Below are 20,879 nucleotides of genomic sequence, written 5' to 3'. Positions count from 1 at the left end.
CTCAAGTCTTCCTTACTTCCAGTTAGAGCAACTATAATATATTATAATGTAATATTTGAGTTTTATTATTTATGATTATGTGAATAAGAATATAACATGAACACTATAGACACTCTTCTACTTACGCTGTATGTTAATCAAGTGTTCAATCAAGTCAAATATTAAGCATGAAGAATAAATAAAACAGAGAAATGAAAAGAAATGCAATGAAGACTATTGATGAATTTTCACCTTGGGCTCTGAATAAAATGCATGTAACAGATCCCTGCATAGCTCAGTGACCTCAGCCCTGCAACCCCCTCCCACCCTCTGTAAGCAGTTCACTGTGTACCTTGAAAACACTGCAGTACAAATGATGTGAGCTTACTGTACTAATGCAGCAAACATAAATAATAGAAAACATGCCCTTGGATCCAACTCTTTATCTGTCATATATATTGTAGTTGTAATTCAAAGCATTTAGACTGATCTACAGAAGCTTCTGTGTGTCACAGATAGTCCAGATTGAGCTATGGTGTTGGCTGCTGAGCCTCCGACCCCAACCAGATGGTCACAAACGGTGAGTGATCAAAGATACACTCAGGTGGATGAGCAGAAGAGAATTTACACCAGAAAGTTGATGGAGGTAGAACAGAAGCCTTGCTGGGCACAAGAATGTGGTGCACAGAGTGGCATGGACTCTGTAACGTGTCCTTGAAACAGGGCATGTGGCTTGTTTGGTCAGCAGATCTCTCTGGCATCAGCGCCCGCTACGGTGCTCCGCTCTCCACTGCCCATGACATCTCTCTCGCTGCAAGGACGTGAACAGTGAAATCACTGGATCTGGCAACCATGAAAATAAAGACACTTTGACGTAGAAAAAGCATCATGGTGGTGCGGAAATGAGCACTTTTTCTTTTTGACACAGTTTATTGTAGAACACTGTCTGTTACGAGCTGTGGACTGTAGGTGTGTGGCAGTGTAATCTTAATGAGCAATGATTTCTACCATCGGTTGTAACCTCAGCGATAACCACCACAGCACAAACAACGCTGTGATAAAACACTGCCCCAGTGCGACAGTGTCACTTCGGTGACGTTGTGACATATTTGTGGCATTAATGCAACTATTCTAAACGAGATGCAACTATTAGTTAAAACAATCAGTCCATCGATAATGCATAATCATTAGTTGCAGTTTTGGTGATTAGAAGTACCAAAAATGTAAATAAGCAATTCCACATCAGAAAAAAAAAATAAAAGTACCAAGCTGTGCGAAATGCTACTCTGTAAATTTATCCATACTTAAATAAACAAATGGAAGAAAATATACATTTATAGATATTACATTCCTGCTCTGCAATCTATTAAAAACAGTGGCTCCAATAAAAACAGAGACAGGATGCTGAAGAACTGTAAAGAAAACAAACAGCCAGAAACGACAATACCAGGCAATCTCTGGATATTAGTGGCATTAAAATGAAACACAATTCTATGGTTTATAAATAGAGAGGAGCACATCAACAAAGCACCAAGAGACACAACCCAAAAAGGTTAATGCACTGACAACCAATCATGCACACACTTACATGTGCACATATACAGGCAGCAGCATAAGAGAGGAGCACAAGAATCTGAGGCTCTCCTCCGCTCTGAGGCACACCCTTGAAATATTTATGACCCTCCACCTTCTCTGCTCCACTACGGCAGGGGCACAACATAGCTGTCTCTTTATCTCTGAACTGGACTTTACAGCAGCTACAGGGACCTGCGTTCGCTCCAAGGCTCAACATTCTTCTCCGTTGGATCCTATTACAGAGCTGACCAGCAGCCACGTACAAAGTCCTCTCAGTACTTGCCCTAACTCCTACATGTTCTCAAAGCCCTTAATGCAGTGTTATTCTACGGTACATTCGTCAAATGCTTGGTTTTGCTCAACAATAGGCTTGAACTCACACTGGGTGAACCCACTGGATGTTCTTCCTTCGTGATTTTTGTGGTGGGAGTGAGTGACCACATAGAGGAGTGAGTCAGGACCAGGGCCAGGGTTTGCTGTACACTCATACTTTCCAAGAGGAAAGCATTGGCCACCAAATCTATCCACTACCCCCACCTCGTAAGCAGGACCACCACTATGATTCAGGCATAATACGTCTATAAAAAACATTACAGTGTGATGCTACTGTTTGCAAAGATATTTGAGGAAACAACGCCCGACAATAAAGTTAGGATTACTCGTTGAAAAGTGTCATCAGTAAGTAAGTACGAATTAAAGTTCCCATATCAGAAAGTGAGTTTTTCTTTTATTATAAAGCAGGTCTAGTTGCTGTATAAATACTGGGAGAGTATCAAATTGCTGTTTGTGGAGGCCAAACTTGCATGTTGCAACAACTTTCAACTGTGCAGCCCTGGTTAACAAAACATATGGTGCTACAGTGGGGTTACAACCATTAACAGCAATAAGATACACACCACTGATCACTACACCATCAAGCCTTTGTCAGTGCCAGAGGTTGACAAGCATGTGTAAGTGTATTCATCACCATCTTATTACTGCTGTTACCGCTTGCCAGCGCACTGCCTGACCGCCTCTTTACCTCCAGGTCCTCAGTAAGGGAGGTTCCACCTTATCTTATCACTGGATAAGGTGAAACTTTAATGATCTCCATGGGGAAATTGGGTCGCTGCAGGAGCAGATACTACGATAACAACCAGAACAAATGAAAACCGTGTCTCATTAACCTGACTGGACATTATCCCTGCTTTAACAGTATGCATTAACAAAATGTAATAGCCAGATTTCTACGTAGGTCTTCTGCCTGACAGCAATTAAACTAACAAAACCGGCCTTGCTCCTCTGTAAATGTTTGCTGAACGTGAGAAAACACGCACATATGACCAACTAGGCCTTTGCCAGGTTCCCCAGCAAACAAAATCACTAAAAGTGGCTTTGCAATCAGAGTGTTTGGAGAGCAACAGAGGAAGAGGGAAGACAACCAGGGAATGATAGAGTCCGCCTATGAATTACTCAGCAGACCATTTCTCCCTCTGTCCTCCATGCAGGAGATAATGGGGATCATCCATCTTCTTGCCCTCCTTTACGCCCCATCGTTTCACCACTCATCTGCATCCAGGTCAGCTGAGAAATAACACAGGTCCTTTACAATAACTCTGACACGTAGAATTTGGTAGGAGAAAATTTCAGTCGACAAGAAAAGCTTGCCATGGGAGCATGTCTCAAAAGGCATAATCAGCACATTAGCTGGACAATCACACTTATTAAAGGCCAAGGAAACACGAGGGAACAGCTGTGGTTACTTCACATGATAGATTTCTGTGTGTGGTTTTTTTTCTTCTAAATTCTTCTCACAGTTTTGAAGTGGGCGGCGCTCAGCTGAAAAAGATGATGTCACACAATTTTCTCAGCACCAATCATCAGAGTTTGAAGCAGATCTGGTCATTGTGAATCAAACTGGATCACACTGCACCCACACATTCCTGCTGCTGGACATATTTTGACCTTTAAACTCTTAAAGGTATAGTTTGACATTTTGATAAATGTGTTGCTGGAGCTAGTAGTTGGTTAGCTTAGCTTAGCATAAAGACTAGAAAAGGGGAAACAGCTTTAATGGTTGAATCGTTGACTGCTGGTGATAAAGCGCATAAATAAACAGTAAACAATGCCTGAAGTTCCAAAACTTAAAAAATGTTGAAACATCGGGTTTGAAAGCTTGAATTTCCTTGGTAGGCAGAAAAGAAATTAAAATCTCTACAAATATTTTTTTCTGTCAATTTTCCTTCTTCCAGCTGCAGCACTCTTTTTACGGTGTTTCTCCAACACATGAAACGAATGGTCTGTAAAAAAGTCAGCATCCAGGAGGCAGGGGCATTTGCTCCTATTCCTACATACATAGGATTTTAGAGGGGATAGGAAACCTAATCAGCTCTTATACATACTTAGAGTCTATTTTCCACATTTAAAGAATTTACTCAGTGAATGCATCCAGATTATTTAAAACTCCTGCTTCACAGTACCATGGTTTTAAAGTATTTACCTCCATAGACTAGGGCTGGGCGATATGACTTCAAACGAATATCACAATTATTTCAAAGTTTTACTTCTCGAAAACCCAACAGTTGACTGAAATAAATGCACAATACAAGTGAAATAGAAAGAATAACTTGGGCTACATTCACATGTTATCAAAAATAAGTGGATGGTTGAGTTGCAAGTTCTCATTACCACAAAAATGTTTCCAAGGACTGTACAGTTAAGTACACAGCCAGAGAAAATTGAAAATAATAGCTCTCTCTTGAGGAAACAGTATTTATTATTACCACAATAAGAGAGCTCAGATTGTTTATTTCACACATCAGCAGGCCTCAGATGCTGATGCTGGAACACTATCGAGCTGAGCTGTGGATGGCTAAACTGCTTAAGATAACATACATGACACAGCTACTCAACTTCATGGTACATAGTACAGCGTTCCTCCACACTCACACACACCTATTTGCAAACTCTCACTCAGTGAAAAACTAAGCTGTGTCTCTAAGAAACACAGACGTGTCTGACGTCAAGTCCCTGTAAGAAGAGTTCATTGAGAAGGGTACAAAACCTCCGGGATTGTCAGGCTCTCATCTCCTTCCAATAAAACAAGTCTTCTATTCTATCCCGAGACAGGATGCTATGGAGGAAGCAACTAAAGGGCATCAGCGTGAGGTGAAGAGTTCACCATGAAATGCAGGAATAGGATTTGAGAGTGAAAAAAATATGTTTATGTCGTTTGGCCTGAAAGAGAATGACACTCTCTTCTTTGATCGGAGAGAAAATAGAGGAAATATGGAGGTGGGGAGGCCTGGAGACAGACACAGAAAGAGACAGTGGGCAAACAGACAACAGAGTATGTCAGAGGGAGAAAAACCAGAAAGAGAAGCAGAAGGCAACAGAGTCCGGGAGATACAGCTATCAGAGCTCCAACATAGCAGGATGTGACATGTGGAGAGCAGGAAAAGGAAACCGGCCAGATATAGATTGGTTTGGTAGCTGCTCCTGAAAACATGTCCATCCCTTCAGGGGCCTCAGTGGCAGTTAATGTGCTTATCAAAGCGTGCACCTTTGGTCTATTCCCAACCGAGGTATGGTGCGACTAAAGACAACATGGAGAAAGAAAACATTCAATGTAGAATTTAACTTGAATGGTAGTCAGTAGAATGCATACCTCCACCCAGGCCAAATAATTCTACATACTGTATGTCTGGCTCGTAAAAAAGAAAGTAGCACCAAAATATACACAATCCTCGATCGCAACATTATTAATATGTCTGATTGTTTCAAGATCTATGCATTATTTCCTGCAAGGTTGAAGATATCATTATAAATATTGTCTGATTTTACAATATTTAAAGCTGCACCAAAATGTAGTTCCCGTCTGATCCATATCCCACCACTTCACCCATTATGGTGAAAATTGACTAACTGAAAATATAACCTAGTTATCAGAGGGTTTCATTTCAAGTTGTAGGACTACATTTATTAGATTATGTAGTTGGGGTCACACCCTGGAAAATGGGGTCACACCCTGGGGTCATGTCCCAAATCTAATCAGACCAATGTGGGTCATTAATTAGAATTAGTATAATTGTAAACTTGATAATGGCTTAAAGAAAGGAGCATAAAACTAAATATAGGGTTAGAGTGAAATACACTGTGGGTAGTGCTGTCTGACGATCTGTTCAATAAAGTCCCTTTAACACCAAACAGAAAAAGGTGTGCATGTTTCAGTTGACAGGTAAAACAAATACAGGCAAATCAGTGACTGATTATTTAAATGGCGCTCCATGGAGGCAAAACTATGTTGATATGGCTTTCATATTTACATATCTGTTCTGCACATTACTCTCTATAAATGTTACATTATAATATCAGTGAAACAAACTCACATTTGTCCCTTTGAACAAATAACAAGGAAAAAGATAGCATAAGTCATATCGATGCAAATTTCATGATATGATGTCTTGGTGTGTCTGTCAGCAGGTAGGTACACTACATAATTTGCTTATTTCAAATAAAATTGACATTTTCTCTATGGCGATAAAACAATAACAATAACTATTGTGATATTAAATTCTTCAATAGCAATTTAACAAAAGTTAAATATATATCAATGTAATACCTATGGGTTGTAGAAGTACAGTCGGATATATAACACTTATTAGTGAAGAATTGTGAGCAAGTGTTACCATTAAGGTAAAGTTAAAATCCACAAATAACTGTCTGATTTCTTCAATCACGATGATGTATTTTGACTGATGTGAACATATTTATTGTGATAACCTTTTTGGTCATATTACCCAGCACTTAACCCAGACATACAAGATATCCAAGCTCAAAAACCACTCTTGGCTCTTATTGTACAAAAGGTCATGGAAGTGGACGGTCAAACAGAGGCTGCATGCAACTTGTGCATGACACATGTGCACCTACACACACACATGTACAAATCAGCAATATCAGCCAAACTGCACATATATCTACAACCAAAACTTCATAATGTATCCTTTAATGTTATCCGTTAACTTACACAAAACTGACCAAGTTGCCATTTTTCACATCAGTTCAACTTATCTACTGATCTTCTGATTCAATGGTCAGCAATCGGTAAACTAATGACATCTGCATCACCAGTTACAGTGGAAAAGTTTTACAGACAAGATCTTTTGTGCAGCTGTGGTCTGGTCAGATAAGATATGAAATACCAGTCTTCTGTTTATGTGGAAAAACATTTAGATCAGCATTAGTTCCTCTTGTGTTTTGAACTTTTAAAAGAGCAGAAACAGTTGAGTGAAAACAGAGGCAGCTGTATGGGTGTGTCGGCTCAGTGGTCTGCGTTAGGGCAGATAGCCATCTGATCGAGCAGGGCATTTTGAGTCTGGACGTGTGCTGCGTAAAACTTCAGGCCAATGAGAGCAGCTTGTCTCCATTAGGGACAGAAGAGCACATATTAACCGGTGTGGATCAGTTTGGTGTCTGAAGCTCATGAGCTGCAGCAGTTCAGAGGGATGAGGAGAAAACTACAGCAGAAGTTCAGCTTGGTGATGATGCTGACATGTCCTCAAACATGCCAAGATAAAGGGCGGTGATTGTGGCGGCTGTCACACACACACACACACACACACACACACACACACACACACACACACACACACACACACACACACACACACACACACACACACACACGACACCGTTTATAGCAGCGTGTGTCCCTGGATCCTCGCGGTGCAGCGGTCTGTCTTGTCAACTCACCCTCGGACAGCTCCAGCTCCAGCTCCGCCAGCTTCTCCCGCACCTCCGCCGGCAGGGTCATAGCGACAGCCGGCGTGGGCTCCAACATCATCGTTAGCAACCCGGTCGAGGTCCTCTCTGCCATGGTGGTCCAGTGTGAAGCACTAGGTGAGGAGGAGGAGGAGGAGGAGGAGGAGGACAACGCCACCAGGGATGGGAGATATTATAAAACACAGCCTCCTCTTCACTCGGTCTCGGCTGGAGAGGGCGAAGAGGGTGTTGGTGCTGCTCCTGTCTCGCTGCAACGTCGCGCAGATGTGGGAGAAATCTCTCCGACCGTCATGACACGGTAAGCCGCGGGACTAGCGGACACACCTGGCTGTGGGCTTCCATGTCGAGCACCGGGCCCCGGCTGTGTGTGCTCGTGTGTCCCCTCGTCCAGCTGTGCGTCCCCGGGTACAGTCGGCTGCTGCTGCTCCTCAACTGTGCAGAGAACTCATTCAACTCCTCGCTCCTCGCTTCCCACGGCGTTGCATCATAGCAACCGCAGCTCCGGCCGTGCGCGCTCACGGGACACCCTCCCCTCCCCTCCTCTCCCCTCCTCTGCGCGTGCTCGTGGGCATCCTGCCTCTCCACGTGCAGCGTGTCTGCCTCCTGCTGTCTCAGCCTCAGAGCTGCTGCTGGGAGACACCACTCAGCTGTTTATTGTGTGAAGGTCAAAAAAACTAGTGTTTCAGTTTCTGAGGTCAGTTTTCAGGTTAAATAAATACAAGCAAATCGATGAGGGATTTTTAAATGGGGCTCAGGGGAGGTAAAACTAAGCTGACAACAAGATTTTCATATTTACGTAAGCCCTCTTCACGTTCAGCTCTATAAATGTGATAGTATAATATTAGAGACACTTTTGTCCCTCTGAACAAGTATCAATGAAAGTGAAACCATAAGTCACGTCAATGCACACTGTCTCTCTAGGGTTGGACAATAAAAAACAATAATTATCACAGAAAACATGAACTCGATAGATAGATGGATGATAGATAGATAGATTGATTGATAGATAGATAGATGGATAGATAGTTAGAACATCGGAGATAAATTCAATTGTAATAGCAGCCAGGTATATCAGAATAGTCCAAATACACAATTCAAAAACGACAGAATAAAAGATGATGATGGTGTTAATAATAATATTAATAATATAATCATACTGTAATAGCATCACAGTTTAACATTATAATGACAGTAATAGCAGTAATTATACAGTAGCAATAGTTATAGCAGATATGTAGTTATGACAAGCATGTAAGACATACAGTATATCCATATAAACATATATATACCTCTTTTATAAAAAAGCCAAAACCTTGAAAATACATAGCTCAAATCAAAATAATAAAACACAAAATAAATACTAGTACACATTCCCATAGAGAATGTATTTCTCAGAAGTATCTCTTCATGTTTTAGCTGCACTATCGAACTAAAAGGTAAAACTCTTTATATACAGTCTATGGGTAAAACACATTATGATTGATGTTGTGAATAAATGTCAGTGTGTTGTGTAAGAGCAAAAGATTTTCGTAAATTCTTTTTGTCTTGCATGATTTAACATTTGTTTCTATTGCAGTTTAATGATTGGTTGTGTTGTTGATTATGCTGTTATTGTTGTTTATGTTGTAAAGTAAATATATTTACTGCTATGATATTTCTAGAAAGAATACTCGGTGAGAATTTTCAAATATTGAACAAATACAGGTACCTACTTGCACAAAAAAATCCTTCTATGATTTTTCTCATAAAATAGTTGTTTTGACTTCATACAACCAGTAGGTGTCTCTGTATACACAGTAAAACAAAAAAGAAGCTGGAAATCCTGTGTTTTGTTGTTGTGTATCTGACATCTACTCAGCATGCACCACCATTTTTTAAACACTCCTTTGTGTCCCTGTCCATTAAAGCCCTCAACACTAACACTTTTTTGAGTCGAATATGAAAGTTGGGGCTTTTGGACACTTGAATGACACCACAGGAGCAGTATGGTGATTGATCACCAGTTACTTCAATTGTATTGGATTTGCCCCTGAGGCTCCAAAAGCGTTTTGTTGTCTCAAACACTGCACCCACCCTTCCATCGGCATAGTGATGAGAAGATAAAGAGTGAATTTTCATATCCCTTTAAGTCATTCTATTCTTAGCTTATTATACATATACATATATATAGATGCAGAATGCACTAATTGTAATGTAAGTCGCTTTGAATAAAGGCATCAGCTAAATGACATTAAATGTAATGTCATATTATTGGGAGTTATATGAACAGGATTGTACAACATCCTCTATTGTAAGTAAAGATCTTTCCGTAGTGTATGTTTGAGATCGATGTGGTAGCTTGCTGCAGGATTCCTTCTGTTGTGATCAAAGATGGCTCCATTCACCTCGGTGTGCATATCAACAATCTTCTTCCTGTCGGACCATAAACAAAACAACAGTTAGCACAAAAGGTGTAGTTTAAAGCTTATATTGAAAATTTCTGATAAAAAGCTGAGAATTTGCCCCTACCTGTTTTGGCCTTTAAGCAAGGTATCTGTCAGAGTCTTCAGGTAAATGGACCGATGATGTCTTTGCTCCAGTTGACGTTCGTCCGTCCAGCAGTGGCTCCAGAACACATCTGCATCTGTAGGGATGAAATCATATCCAGGCAGCCCATGACAGCCGTCTGGCTCAAGATCCTCATCCTGATGGTGCCTCGCAGCGTAGGGCTGGAACTCGGGGCCCTTGTACGTCTGGATGAAGAACAGTTTGGGCTTGCCCGCCATCATAGCGCACGCATCAGAAGTAAAAAGACGTCTGACTCTGTCCAGGCGTAGGCCCGTCCTGTGCATGTCTACACCCAGAAGATGATTTGCCGTACCACGACTGATGATGCAGCAGACAAAGGCATCACCTTTGAGGTTCTCTCTCTCTTGAGATATGTCTCTGAGGGTTGAGAAAGTGTTATCCACACTGAGCCACTTGTGGAGCACCACTTTGAAGTGAAGAGCCTTGAATGTTTGTTCCAACATGTCTGAGGGAGAAAAGAAAGATGAAAGATAAGTTCAAAAAGAGGTTTTGCAACTAAAACAAGTCATAAACTATCAAAGTAGTAGCAGATTCATTTAATGTTGAGGGACTCACTGACTAACTGATTAATTATTTAAGCTCTAATTCAAATCAGACATTATTCTTTGGTGGTATATGCAACTTTAATGCTTTTTTACTGAAGTATTGTACTCAGGTACACATTTGACATGCATCCTACTTGAATCTTTCAATTTCTGCCATTTTGTACTTCTGACATCTGTTATTACAATTACTGACGGCCCCCTTGCCGTGTTTCAGATGTCTATGAGTAATTAACAGCAGTACCAAAAAGTAATTTCCCCTCTACACTTCTCATATAGTTTAATGTAAATATAGATGTGGCCAAAATAATTTGAATCATCTATTGTTCAAACTATCCCGCATCATAACTATCAAGCCTTTAGATTTAAGGGACTGAGTATTTATAGCTGTCTAGTTTCCACATCAACTTTGCTTACATGTTGATGCAATAATATTAACAATCTAATAACATCATATATAAATAATATGCCAGTCAAGGCCCATTCAATTACCATTTTTTGCTGATGATTCTCTTGTATTTTTATTTAAGTAGGACTTTACGTGCAGGACATTTTTTTTTTTTTAAACAAACTTTACTTAGGTAAATGATCTGAACACTTCCTCCACACCTTCCCTGTGGGCTCAAACTGTTTTTTTTAAATCTCACCTCCATCATTACCCACGCAGTCTATGATAACACAGACTCCTCTGGGATTACTGTTGAATTTGTAGCGATCCAGTAGACTCTGAAATGCAAAGGAGCAATCACTTTCACTCAGGCACTTATCTAATTAAACACACTGTAAAACATATGCTCCTGTAAAGAGAGCAATCCTTACCTGACTGCTCTGCTGAATGTATACGGGTGCTGGTGTGTTTTCTGTGTCAAATGACAGAAAGATGATGATATAAAAGTCAAACACAATGAGTGACCTGGGTTGTTTCCAAGTGTCTTTACTGCTTAGCTCTGGTAAACCCCATGTGAAATAATCATTTTCATTACCCTCTATTGGTTTAACATGGTATTTTGAATATCTCTGGGAAATACATGTCTTTGAAGTTGCTGTAATTTGCAGACAATCTTACCAGCTTGGAGGGACTGTCCTTGTCTTGTTTGTTGTAGAGAATGGGAACTAGGAGGAGTGACGTGTGTACACTAAACAGAAGATGATTTTCAGAAGTATAAGTTTTATGAGAGGATAATAAATCATAAAAAAACTGGTCATTTTTTTACAGTGTCATACTCACAGGAGCTCTGCACTGTTCCTGTTGCGATGACCGCTCTTCAGGTGCTCCCACTGCTGAACGTAGACAGAAACTTAGTTAACATTTGTAATAAAATATAATTCTAAGTACATTGTCATTACTTTTCTGCTCTAATTTCTATCTAGCCTTCGTCAGTATGTGCTGCTGGGTTGTATGAACAAATGGCGTCCGTGAGGTTTTTTGTGGGATTAAAGCAATTTGCTCCGAGCAAAAAGCTGTGCTGAATGAGCGGACTGTGAAACCGACAGGTATTATCCCTCGTGTGGGACGCAGATTTGTGGTTCTTGAACATTATAACTGATGTATGTCCAAGTACTAACTTTTCTGGTAAGTTTGGTTTCATTTTGTTCCTTAATGCCATAAAAATGGGGTGCAACTTTATGATTGACAGCTGAGACTGACTCGCAATTGATCGAGCGTGTGTATCGTCGAGACTTTGATATCGCGGCTCCATTTCCCCCAATCGTAACTGCACAGACTCCGAACTGGCTCCAAATCTTCGTATCCCAGATATTTTGGCTTCGTTTCTGGAGAGCAAGTGGAGACGTGTCATCCATCTTTACATACAGTCTATGGTCTATATCTATGGATGTGGTATTATCATGCGTCATGGATGAATTTTAAGTTCCCCTTTTCACATCCTGTCAAAGTATGCTTCCTTCTTTTCGTAAGCTCTCTAAACATCTTAGCCAGTCATTATTAAAAAGTATCAGTAAAACGTTCTCACCTGACATCTTGTACTTTGTCACTTTTTTGGCGAGGTCAACCCTGCCGATGTTTATCAAACATTTCTCCACAATGTCGACTCTTTCAGGTGAAACTTGATCCTGCTTCTCAAGTTCAATGATCACATCCAGGAAATTCTGTCAGGGAGAAGAGAGAGGGGGGCATCAAAAAAACAGAAGGGGACTTTTTTTGTGTCAAGTGATGACACCAAAGCTCCCCCTCCCACACACACAGAAGAATGCAGTGAGTGAAAACAAAACCAGAGTTCACTCATTTTCTTTACCTTTGCTTTTTCCATGGTCTCGCGAGGCAACATGCTGCCCATCAAGAATTTCACATTGTCCAGATCTTCATGGGCCAAATCCTCACTTATATGAGCCATCAATACTCTGCAGAGAGTGAAACAATGATTAGATGAAGATAGATGGATAGATGGATAGATACATCCAGTAGTTTCAAACACACATGAAGGGCAAGAAAACATTTTTACGGAGGTGAAGTAAAAGTAAAAGGCTTTGGAACTGGTCAACAAATATATGAAAATACAAAATTTAAGTGAAAAAAGTATAATCAAACACACTATGCCCAGGTATTTTTGAGTTTCCCTGGAGGCACAGGCAAAAGTATGTGTTTTAATGAAGGACCACAGTGCTTGGATAAATAACTATAATACTAATAAATAATTATAATAGTAGAGAGATATATCATAAAACATACCTCACCTGAATCTCGGTAGAACCTGCTGACATTTCGGAATACTCTCCACCTCCTCTTTGCTGATCCTACACACCCTCCTCAGGATGTCAAAACGTCTCAGCTGGGACAAGAGCTCTGCCAGAAACAACTGACCTCCGTCTTGGCATATAACTTTGTTTTTCAGCATCTCCTTCGCACAAGCCGTGCTGTCATCAGTTTGCGGGCTTTCACACAAGTAGAAGAGGCTTCTGCGCTCACTGCTGCTGAGGGCCTCCGCTATCTGACTAATGACCTGGAGCTCGCGTTGATCTGTAACAGCCATGGACTTTGGTGGAGGAGGAGGAGCGATTATGTTCTGCACTGAAACGACATTGAGGACCGTTCGTTAAATATCAAAAAAAGAGTGTAATTAACGATCTGCAATGGATCAAACTATAAAGAAAATATACATCACAATATAGAATGAATGAAACGTACCTTACAGCGACTCAACCGACAAGGACGAGACTTCGATAAGGGAGGAAGGTTCACAGCAGCTGATGACGCACGACAAAAAAATCCCTTAAGGGAAATTCCTCTTTCAGACTAAAAAAAAAAGGCTCGAGTCGTTCACACCGAGTTACTGAAAATCGTTTACGTACATACATTGGAAACGAGTCTTGGTTACAGCGTATTTGTTCGGTTATTACCTTGATTCCTTTCAGTTGTTGAAGACGCCTCAACTTAGCCTCGCCATCCAAAGTGAAAGTGAAAGTTACTGAGCGTCAGCAATAGAATTAAACTTAAAGGCACAACCCATGGCAAGGAGATTTTATTTATAAAGCACTATTCTTACCCAGTGGTGAAAGTAATGATCTGCGTCCAATTCCATGTTGACAACTTCAACTGCAGATTCGGTGGATTCTCACCTTGTGTAAAATGTTTATTAGAGAAATCCAGTAAGATTTCAAATGGCTCAAAACATTTGATTATCAGTTATAAAAGGGGAAAACACCAACCAACCAGCAACATTTATTATTATTATATATTATTATTTCATTGTTGATCTATGCAGCAATTAGCAAAGATTCAAACAATCAATAAAGCCATTATTTACAGGGAGTCTCCCGAAAGGGTGCCTTAAAGCATCACCGTTAGCAATGCATAGATTAATTGATTTGTCAATGGACAAATATAATGATCAGTATCTTGAGAATTGATTAACCACAAACTCTGGTTTCAGCTTCTCAACGATTTGCTGCTTTTCTTTGTCATATGCACTTTAAATACCTTTGGGGTGTTTGATGATAGCTGGTCAGACAAAAGCTCAAATTAGAGACATCACTTCGGACTTTGACTAGGCAACTATAAATTAAACTTTTCACCATTTGAAAAAACATGTCATGAATTATTTATTGAATGAATAATCATCAGGTTCACTGATAATGAAAACCATTAGGTACAGAGCAATGCAACTGTATTCATCAACAAGAGGCAATGGACGTCCTGTGGATGCAAGACACGTTTCAGAAGAGATTCTGACAATAAAGTTTGATCCAATCTAATCTGCACAGTTTGTTATTTGACGTATAGGTGCGCTCATACTGAGATGCTGTGTTTTCCGATAGTGGTGAATGCATCACGGCTGCTCCCCCCTGCCTGCTGCGTATCGCAGCAGTGCCATCACTTCCGCTCGGTCTGACCAATCGCGTGGCTCTGTGGCTCAGCAGCAGCGTTGCAGTGTGGGGGATCATACACGGAGAGAGAGAGGGAGCGACTGGAGGGGAGAGACTCGACCTGGGTGACCGCTCTGGACGAACGCCACCCCCGCTTCCCTCTGACACACTCACCGGGAGACCAGCATCACCAGCCTCGGTCCGGGTGAGTGTTTTATTCGTAACCGGCCAAAGCCCTCCTGTAGTCGCAGTGCTCGCTGGCTGCTGCTGAGTTGGAACATCATCAGAAACTGTTGTGTTGATGTGAACGTAAACCCCGCGGCGAGGAGGCTCCAGCGGGCAGCTCAGCGCGCCCACACGGGCGTTTTAACGTCCTCCGGAGTCGCACGGCAGGCGCCTCGGCTCCGGTGGGGTGAGTCGTCCTAGTCGCCTAGTCACGACCCGTGGGAAACCGAGGGGGGTGTTCACCCGCCGCGGACACGCTAGCGGCATGCGAGCCGAGCTAAAGGTGGCTAGCGTTGACGTCCAGGTTGATGCTTCGTGGCAGTGCGCTCGCAGACGTTAGCTAGCGGGGAACTAACCGGCTAACGGAGCTGCGCACACACGTCCAGACTACACGTTAGCTGTGGTTTGACTGAGCCTCCACACATTTCACCCTGAAAACACACAATATTTACACAGCGACACGTTGTAAGAGAACTCAACAAAACCGCTGCAGCTTGTCTCGATAAAAAGCATGTTACTTTCAGACCGATGGATGGAAATGTACAGTGTGCACCCTTGCAGTCAGGTTTCTTTTATAACTTTTTTTTGTAACACAAGAAAAGCTAATGTTTATGTCATGTAAGTGAAGATTTAAAGGTGGAGTGTGTAGAATTTAATAATATCTAATGGTAAAGTTTCATATTGCAGCAGAATACCTCTCACCTCACCCTCCCCTTCCAAGCATGAGAACCTGTGGTAGCCTTCGGTTCATAAAAACTCAAAAGGTATTTAGTTTGACCAGTCTGGACCAATGTAAAACAAAAATGGCAGCCTCTGTAAAGAACACCCGCTCCAGATGTAAATATGAAGTATCTAAATATAAAGGGTCAATTCTAGGGTAAAGAAAACAACAATTCTTACAGTTTAGATGAAAAATACATCACTCTTATTATTATTTTATATTCACTTTCAGCCGATAGATCCCTTTCACCTTAACCTTACACACTGAGCCTTTCAGGGTTGGTTTATCATTAATTTAGTCTTGTATAACAAAGTGAGCTTGTCTGTCACCTAGGTCATTGACCTTTTCTTTTAGTTTTCTAGTAAATAATCATCATAACACCACGTCTGTGAGGTTGCATCTGTGGTATAGTGATTTAAATAACCACCTTATTTGATGGTTATGCAGAATATGTGCAAGTTATGTTGGGTTTAATCAAATAACTTGTGCTGTTCTCTGTACTCAGGAGCCTGGTGTTTTCAAACAATGACATTTCAGTCGGGCAGCTACTTCCTAGAATGGTGCCTTTTATACCTGCACTATTTGGCTAAATACAAGGTCTCACTCTTTGCCCCCCCTGGCTGTGTTTATATCCAGGATATTTATTTTTGCGAGGAAGTAGAGATATCTTGCCCTTGCACTTTTAAATGAACTCTGCTTGTACAAATCAGTAAGTCTAGACTAGAGCTTCAATTAACCTTTTATTTCATTATCAATTTATCGATCCAATCAATTAATCAATCAATCGATTTATCATCTGCTATTCATTGCTCAAAGTGGCCAGCAACCTACAGTCCTTACAACAGCAACATCTTTAAAGATGTTTTTGGACATGAACTCCAGAAAATATCCCATATATTGGGTCTGGACATTTTCCCTCGTTTGCCTTTCACATTTGAAAAATGCAGCAGGAGATTCCTGGAGTCTTGTATTGTTATTGTAGTATTGGGATGATTATTAAACTCAAATAATGACATCATGGGCTAAGATGTACAGCTGAAGATCCAGATAATTCCATGCCATCTGCTGCTCATCCTCAATCATCTCCTCCTCCCCTGTGCTCTCTACCACTGTGTGTTTTGGGACTAAGCTATCATCAGAGCTGTCGTCTATTTTAGACAGAAACTCCATTTACCCACTTAATCTGTGTCTCTTTCTGCAGGAGTTTAGTTTCCTTTATTGCTCAGTGCAACAAATGGTAGCTTATCAGGCCGAATTTCTTTTATGAAGAAGGACACAAGGCTTGGAAATGTTTCGGATAATTTTGTGAGTTGGTGAATGGAGCAATATATATATTTGTTAATGGGATAAGTGCTATAAAATACAGTTACCTTGCTTAATAGTTTCAAAGGAGTTTCATGAGAGGCAGAGGTCAACTCTTGTAAACTCTGATGCCAGTATCTGAGCTGACTAGCAATGTATAACATTGACATTTGTTGGTCAAACATCTGCTGCAGCTGTGAGCTGATTAAGACATCTCCGAACCAAAACAAACCTAACCACTAACTGCATTGAGCCAGAGAGTTTGTTGCCTCTCTCCCACCTATGGTGATGCACACGCCTAGGGGATCAGAGCTGTAATTAGCCTGCCATGGATTAACAGTGGGGACTATTTTCCACTGTACTCGCTCCCACAGAGCCCGAGGATCACACAGGCAACAAGCCCTCTGCCCTTCCTCTTCTTCCAGTAGAAAAAATGTTTTATTTAAATGTTCATAGCTTTCCCTTTAAGGCCAGCCAAATTTGAAACTTGAGAGTTTTGACATTCAGCATCTCTGAAACTGATTATGACATTTTGCTTCATTTGTTGTCATTCAGCATCAAACTGGCTTCTTAACGTACCTAAAAGTCACTAGTGGAGTCATTCTAGTTGTGTAGCATGCGGACGGTCTTGAGAATCAGCTGGATATGTGGTTTGGCTGTGGCACTGCTGACTCTCTGCTCTGCCAGGTATGAGGTCTGTCTGTGTGTTGGATGTCTCCATGATGAACACTACACAACCCCTTCCCCTCGCCTCCACATGCTGAGTGCCTTGTCCCTCTGTCGGCCAAACATGAGTTCATACTGTTCCTCTGGGGGCTCCTGGGAGGCGAAGCAGCATGAAGCGAGAACTCTTCTGCTTGTAAATGAATCATTGCTTTTAAAACTGATTGCAAGAAAATGTTTGGGAATCACAGGGTATATTACAGTTACAATATATATTGGTAATTTATTGAGGGCTGGGTATCACCTCTCACCATTTTAAACCACTGGCGTAGTGATAATATCATAGCATAATCATGCAAGTTCACCCTTTCAAAGAGCAATACACTGCAAGAGCAGTGTGCAGCCAGAGTTTCAAAATCTAAAGAGAGGAACAAATCTGGAATACTAATTTACCAAACCAATTATATATCAATATACGTTCTAAGATTTGAAAACAATATTATTTGAGAAATTTGCCTTTGCTGCTAAACTCAGTAGCCATCATCAGAGTGTTTCCCTGTACGTGTGAATGTTTTGATTAGGTTAGATTAACTGTACTATCCCTTGGGGGAAATGGCTTGTTCCCATGGGAGTGGTGAAAGAGTCTGTCATTGTTTTGCACTACTGACTGGTAGATTTCAGTTTGCCACAGACTTTCACCTAATTCAGCTGTGTTGGCAGACCAGGTAGTTAACCTTTAATTCACAATTCTGGACAGGACGCAATGAGGAGACACATAATTGCAGATATTTCAGCCGCTGTTGATAATAAATGACGAAAGAGGTCAAGCTATACTTTTTAATGTTTAAGGTAATTAGATTGATATTATAAAGCAAACTACAAGAGGGAACTTACAATGATACTCAGTCTCATAATAATGCATATTTCAAGATATGTCTTTTTTTCACAGCTATATGAGTGTCAGCAGATACCAAACAGAAAACACCACCCATTTATTCATCTGCTGTTTCTAGAAAATACATTTTGCAGACAGCTAGCAAACATCACTTGGCCATCAGGAAGGAGCACACTGAACTTAATACATTATACACACTTTTTAGTTGACCCCTGTGGCTTTGCCTATCACTACCAGATAATACTTTGTCAACAAACTAAAATGAAGAGCTCACATCTGTATATTTTACAAGCTGCGACCATTACATTTGCTATGAGAAAGCCACCTGGTTTTAACAACAGTCTCTTAGCCGTTATGTCACAGGGCATCTGTGCATCCTAAAATAACTCAATCTGTCAATACAGACATTGTATACATGGTGCTTAAACAAAAATTAAGATTAATTGAATTCATATGCATATCTTCCTCCTCCTTTCTAGTTAAATTTGATCTCCTTCATCTTGCCAGCTATGAGACAGCAGTACATTTTGCATGGCTCGTTAGATACTCTGTCAGTCTGTTTATAAACAAACAACATGGTGTCAATCACATTGTCATATTATTAATAATGCAATACATGTTGATAACCTAAAATCAAATGGGTTTAGGTTCTTACAATGGACTTGGTGGTCAAAACAGGTCATCAATGCATTGCCATTGTCCAGCCCCGATTTCCATAAAATATACAAAGCACAGAAATATTAATGAAAATGATTTACACTGAAAGATAATCAGCAAATCTTTATTTGACATGCTGGAGTCTGACAATGTCACTTAGCTGCTTTATGAATAACCAGCACTACTGCTCTGTTGTAGTGGCCCAGAGGTCAAAATGGCTAAACATCATACAGGTTTGGCACAATGAGACTGAACTAAAATAATGGTCTGAAGAAATGGATTTAGGCCTAAACTTTTTTCAAGACCTACTCTCTCCTCAGAATTAAATAGTGATGTCTCTGTTGATACAACCTAAAATTTTCCTTTAAACTGGAATACCATTATTGTTGTCAAAACTGTTATTTACAGAAAGTCATAACTGCGAAAAGCAGTTGAACCAGACAGGACTAAGGCTCAGTATACAAACAACATGCAACTGCAGAACTTGAACATAGGTAAACGCCACATCCTGCTGTTGACATCAGAACACCGTCTCCATGAGACTGAAAGCACCTGAACTTCAACCGCTGTTGCACCGGGTGTCAGATTGTGTGTTAGAAGGGAAAACACAAGCTCGGTATCATTAATGTGGCAGAATGGTTTACGTGTGTAAGCTTTGATAATACTGAAAGTCATCATCTATTCACAGCCACTGCTCTCTGCTTTACTTTCCCGTCAGTCTGCTCTCCTGCTCGGTTTGTTGGTCACGACTCAGCACTTGTGTGAAGTTGAGCGGATGCCAGGGCTGGTTGATTCCAGGAGCCTTTGAATTGTTGCCAGTTATTTGTTTTTGTGATATGGTGGAAAAGACAGGGAAAGAAAGTGGAGGCTGTTACTAAAGTAAGCTGTGAGAGATGTTCGCTGTAGAGATGTGCCTGTTAACAAATGTATTAATTTAAGTTTTGGGAATGAGAGGAAGGAGTATTTTTCTTTTTAAGTATGCAACTTTGATAATCAAATAAAGTCAGTTAAAACTCAGCCAGAAGCCTAAAAGCAACAGTTTGTATTTCATAATTCAAGATGTCTTGGTTTAGAAATACTTAGCAGGACTGAGTGATTCATTGGCAGAGCAAAGTCTGGCCAGGGCTCCGTGGCTAATGCTTATTAACTTGGCAGCCATTTTTATCTAAACTCTATCATTGTCCAGCTAGTGTAATGTCTTTGCATCTGCTGCAGTGCAAAGGGTGTAGCTAAACATTTTGCCCACATTATTGCTGTTTTCTGTGTTACAGGAAATGATTTGATTTAATAATTATTATGTGTCTCTTGGGTGGGAGGAAGTTGAGAGGCGAGGCTCTTTGGCCTAATGTTCATGGTATTCAGCAATATTGCAGGCCCCTCAGCAACTGAGGAGGCTGTGTAGTAATCCAGCCCCTCTCCTTCTCTGTTTTTTCCTCAGCTGATCCTCTGGTCATGATGACTGTGGCCTGGGGGCAGTCCACTGGTCTTGGCATGTCACGAAAAGCCCAAGGTGGCCTATTACTTGAAGATTGCTGGTCATATGGCAGTACAGCACATTACTCTACCTCCATTCCTTTTAACTGAAATGCTTAGCTTACACACACAAGCACACACACCATGCACACATTGTCGGCAGCATTCAGTTGTGAATTAGTGGCCACGTGTC

At 40.9% G+C, this 20,879-nt stretch overlaps 3 protein-coding genes across 20 annotated transcripts in view; 1 reads left to right on the top strand and 2 right to left on the bottom strand.

The window, feature by feature from the left end:
- Positions 1–8,287, bottom strand: part of dip2a (disco-interacting protein 2 homolog A) — a 74,977-nt gene extending 66,690 nt beyond the window's left edge. For 3 of the 5 annotated variants that reach the window (XM_020090067.2, XM_020090069.2, XM_020090068.2), the window contains exon 1: positions 7,288–8,287. In XM_020090067.2, the coding sequence (XP_019945626.2) occupies positions 7,288–7,411 (124 nt within the window). In that variant the 5' untranslated portion in view covers positions 7,412–8,287. The remainder of the gene's footprint in view (positions 1–7,287) is intronic. The other 2 variants (XM_020090071.2, XM_020090072.2) reach the window with 1 other exon arrangement.
- Positions 8,288–8,436: 149 nt separating this feature from the next.
- Positions 8,437–13,873, bottom strand: LOC109631097 (CASP8 and FADD-like apoptosis regulator). 11 transcript variants are annotated; one of them, XM_069532836.1, is made up of 11 exons: positions 13,785–13,869; positions 13,573–13,631; positions 13,122–13,455; positions 12,683–12,788; positions 12,401–12,536; positions 11,656–11,705; positions 11,494–11,563; positions 11,247–11,287; positions 11,075–11,153; positions 9,826–10,330; positions 8,437–9,729 (listed from the first exon to the last, which is right to left on the bottom strand). In XM_069532836.1, the coding sequence occupies exons 3-11, from the start codon at positions 13,415–13,417 to the stop codon at positions 9,603–9,605; spliced, it is 1,410 nt and encodes a 469-aa protein (XP_069388937.1). In that variant the 5' UTR covers positions 13,418–13,455; positions 13,573–13,631; positions 13,785–13,869; the 3' UTR covers positions 8,437–9,602. The 11 variants fall into 11 exon arrangements, with proteins under 11 accessions (XP_069388937.1, XP_019945250.1, XP_069388940.1 ...); XM_020089691.2 differs by having other exon boundaries at positions 11,656–11,708; positions 13,785–13,868; XM_069532839.1 differs by having other exon boundaries at positions 11,656–11,708; positions 13,117–13,455; positions 13,785–13,863.
- Positions 13,874–14,759: 886 nt separating this feature from the next.
- The window catches only part of LOC109631359 (hyccin 2), a 37,135-nt gene continuing 31,015 nt past the window's right edge, over positions 14,760–20,879 (top strand). For 2 of the 4 annotated variants that reach the window (XM_069532832.1, XM_069532831.1), the window contains exon 1: positions 14,809–14,955. The gene's annotated coding sequence lies outside the window, so the exon portion shown is untranslated. Of the gene's footprint in view, positions 14,956–20,879 lie in introns of all 4 variants that reach the window. The other 2 variants (XM_020090064.2, XM_069532833.1) reach the window with 2 other exon arrangements.

The sequence above is a fragment of the Paralichthys olivaceus genome, chromosome 10, assembly GCF_024713975.1.
Source record: "Paralichthys olivaceus isolate ysfri-2021 chromosome 10, ASM2471397v2, whole genome shotgun sequence".
NCBI classification, from domain to species: Eukaryota; Metazoa; Chordata; class Actinopteri; order Pleuronectiformes; family Paralichthyidae; genus Paralichthys; species Paralichthys olivaceus.
This window is presented reverse-complemented; position numbering and strand designations above follow the sequence as displayed.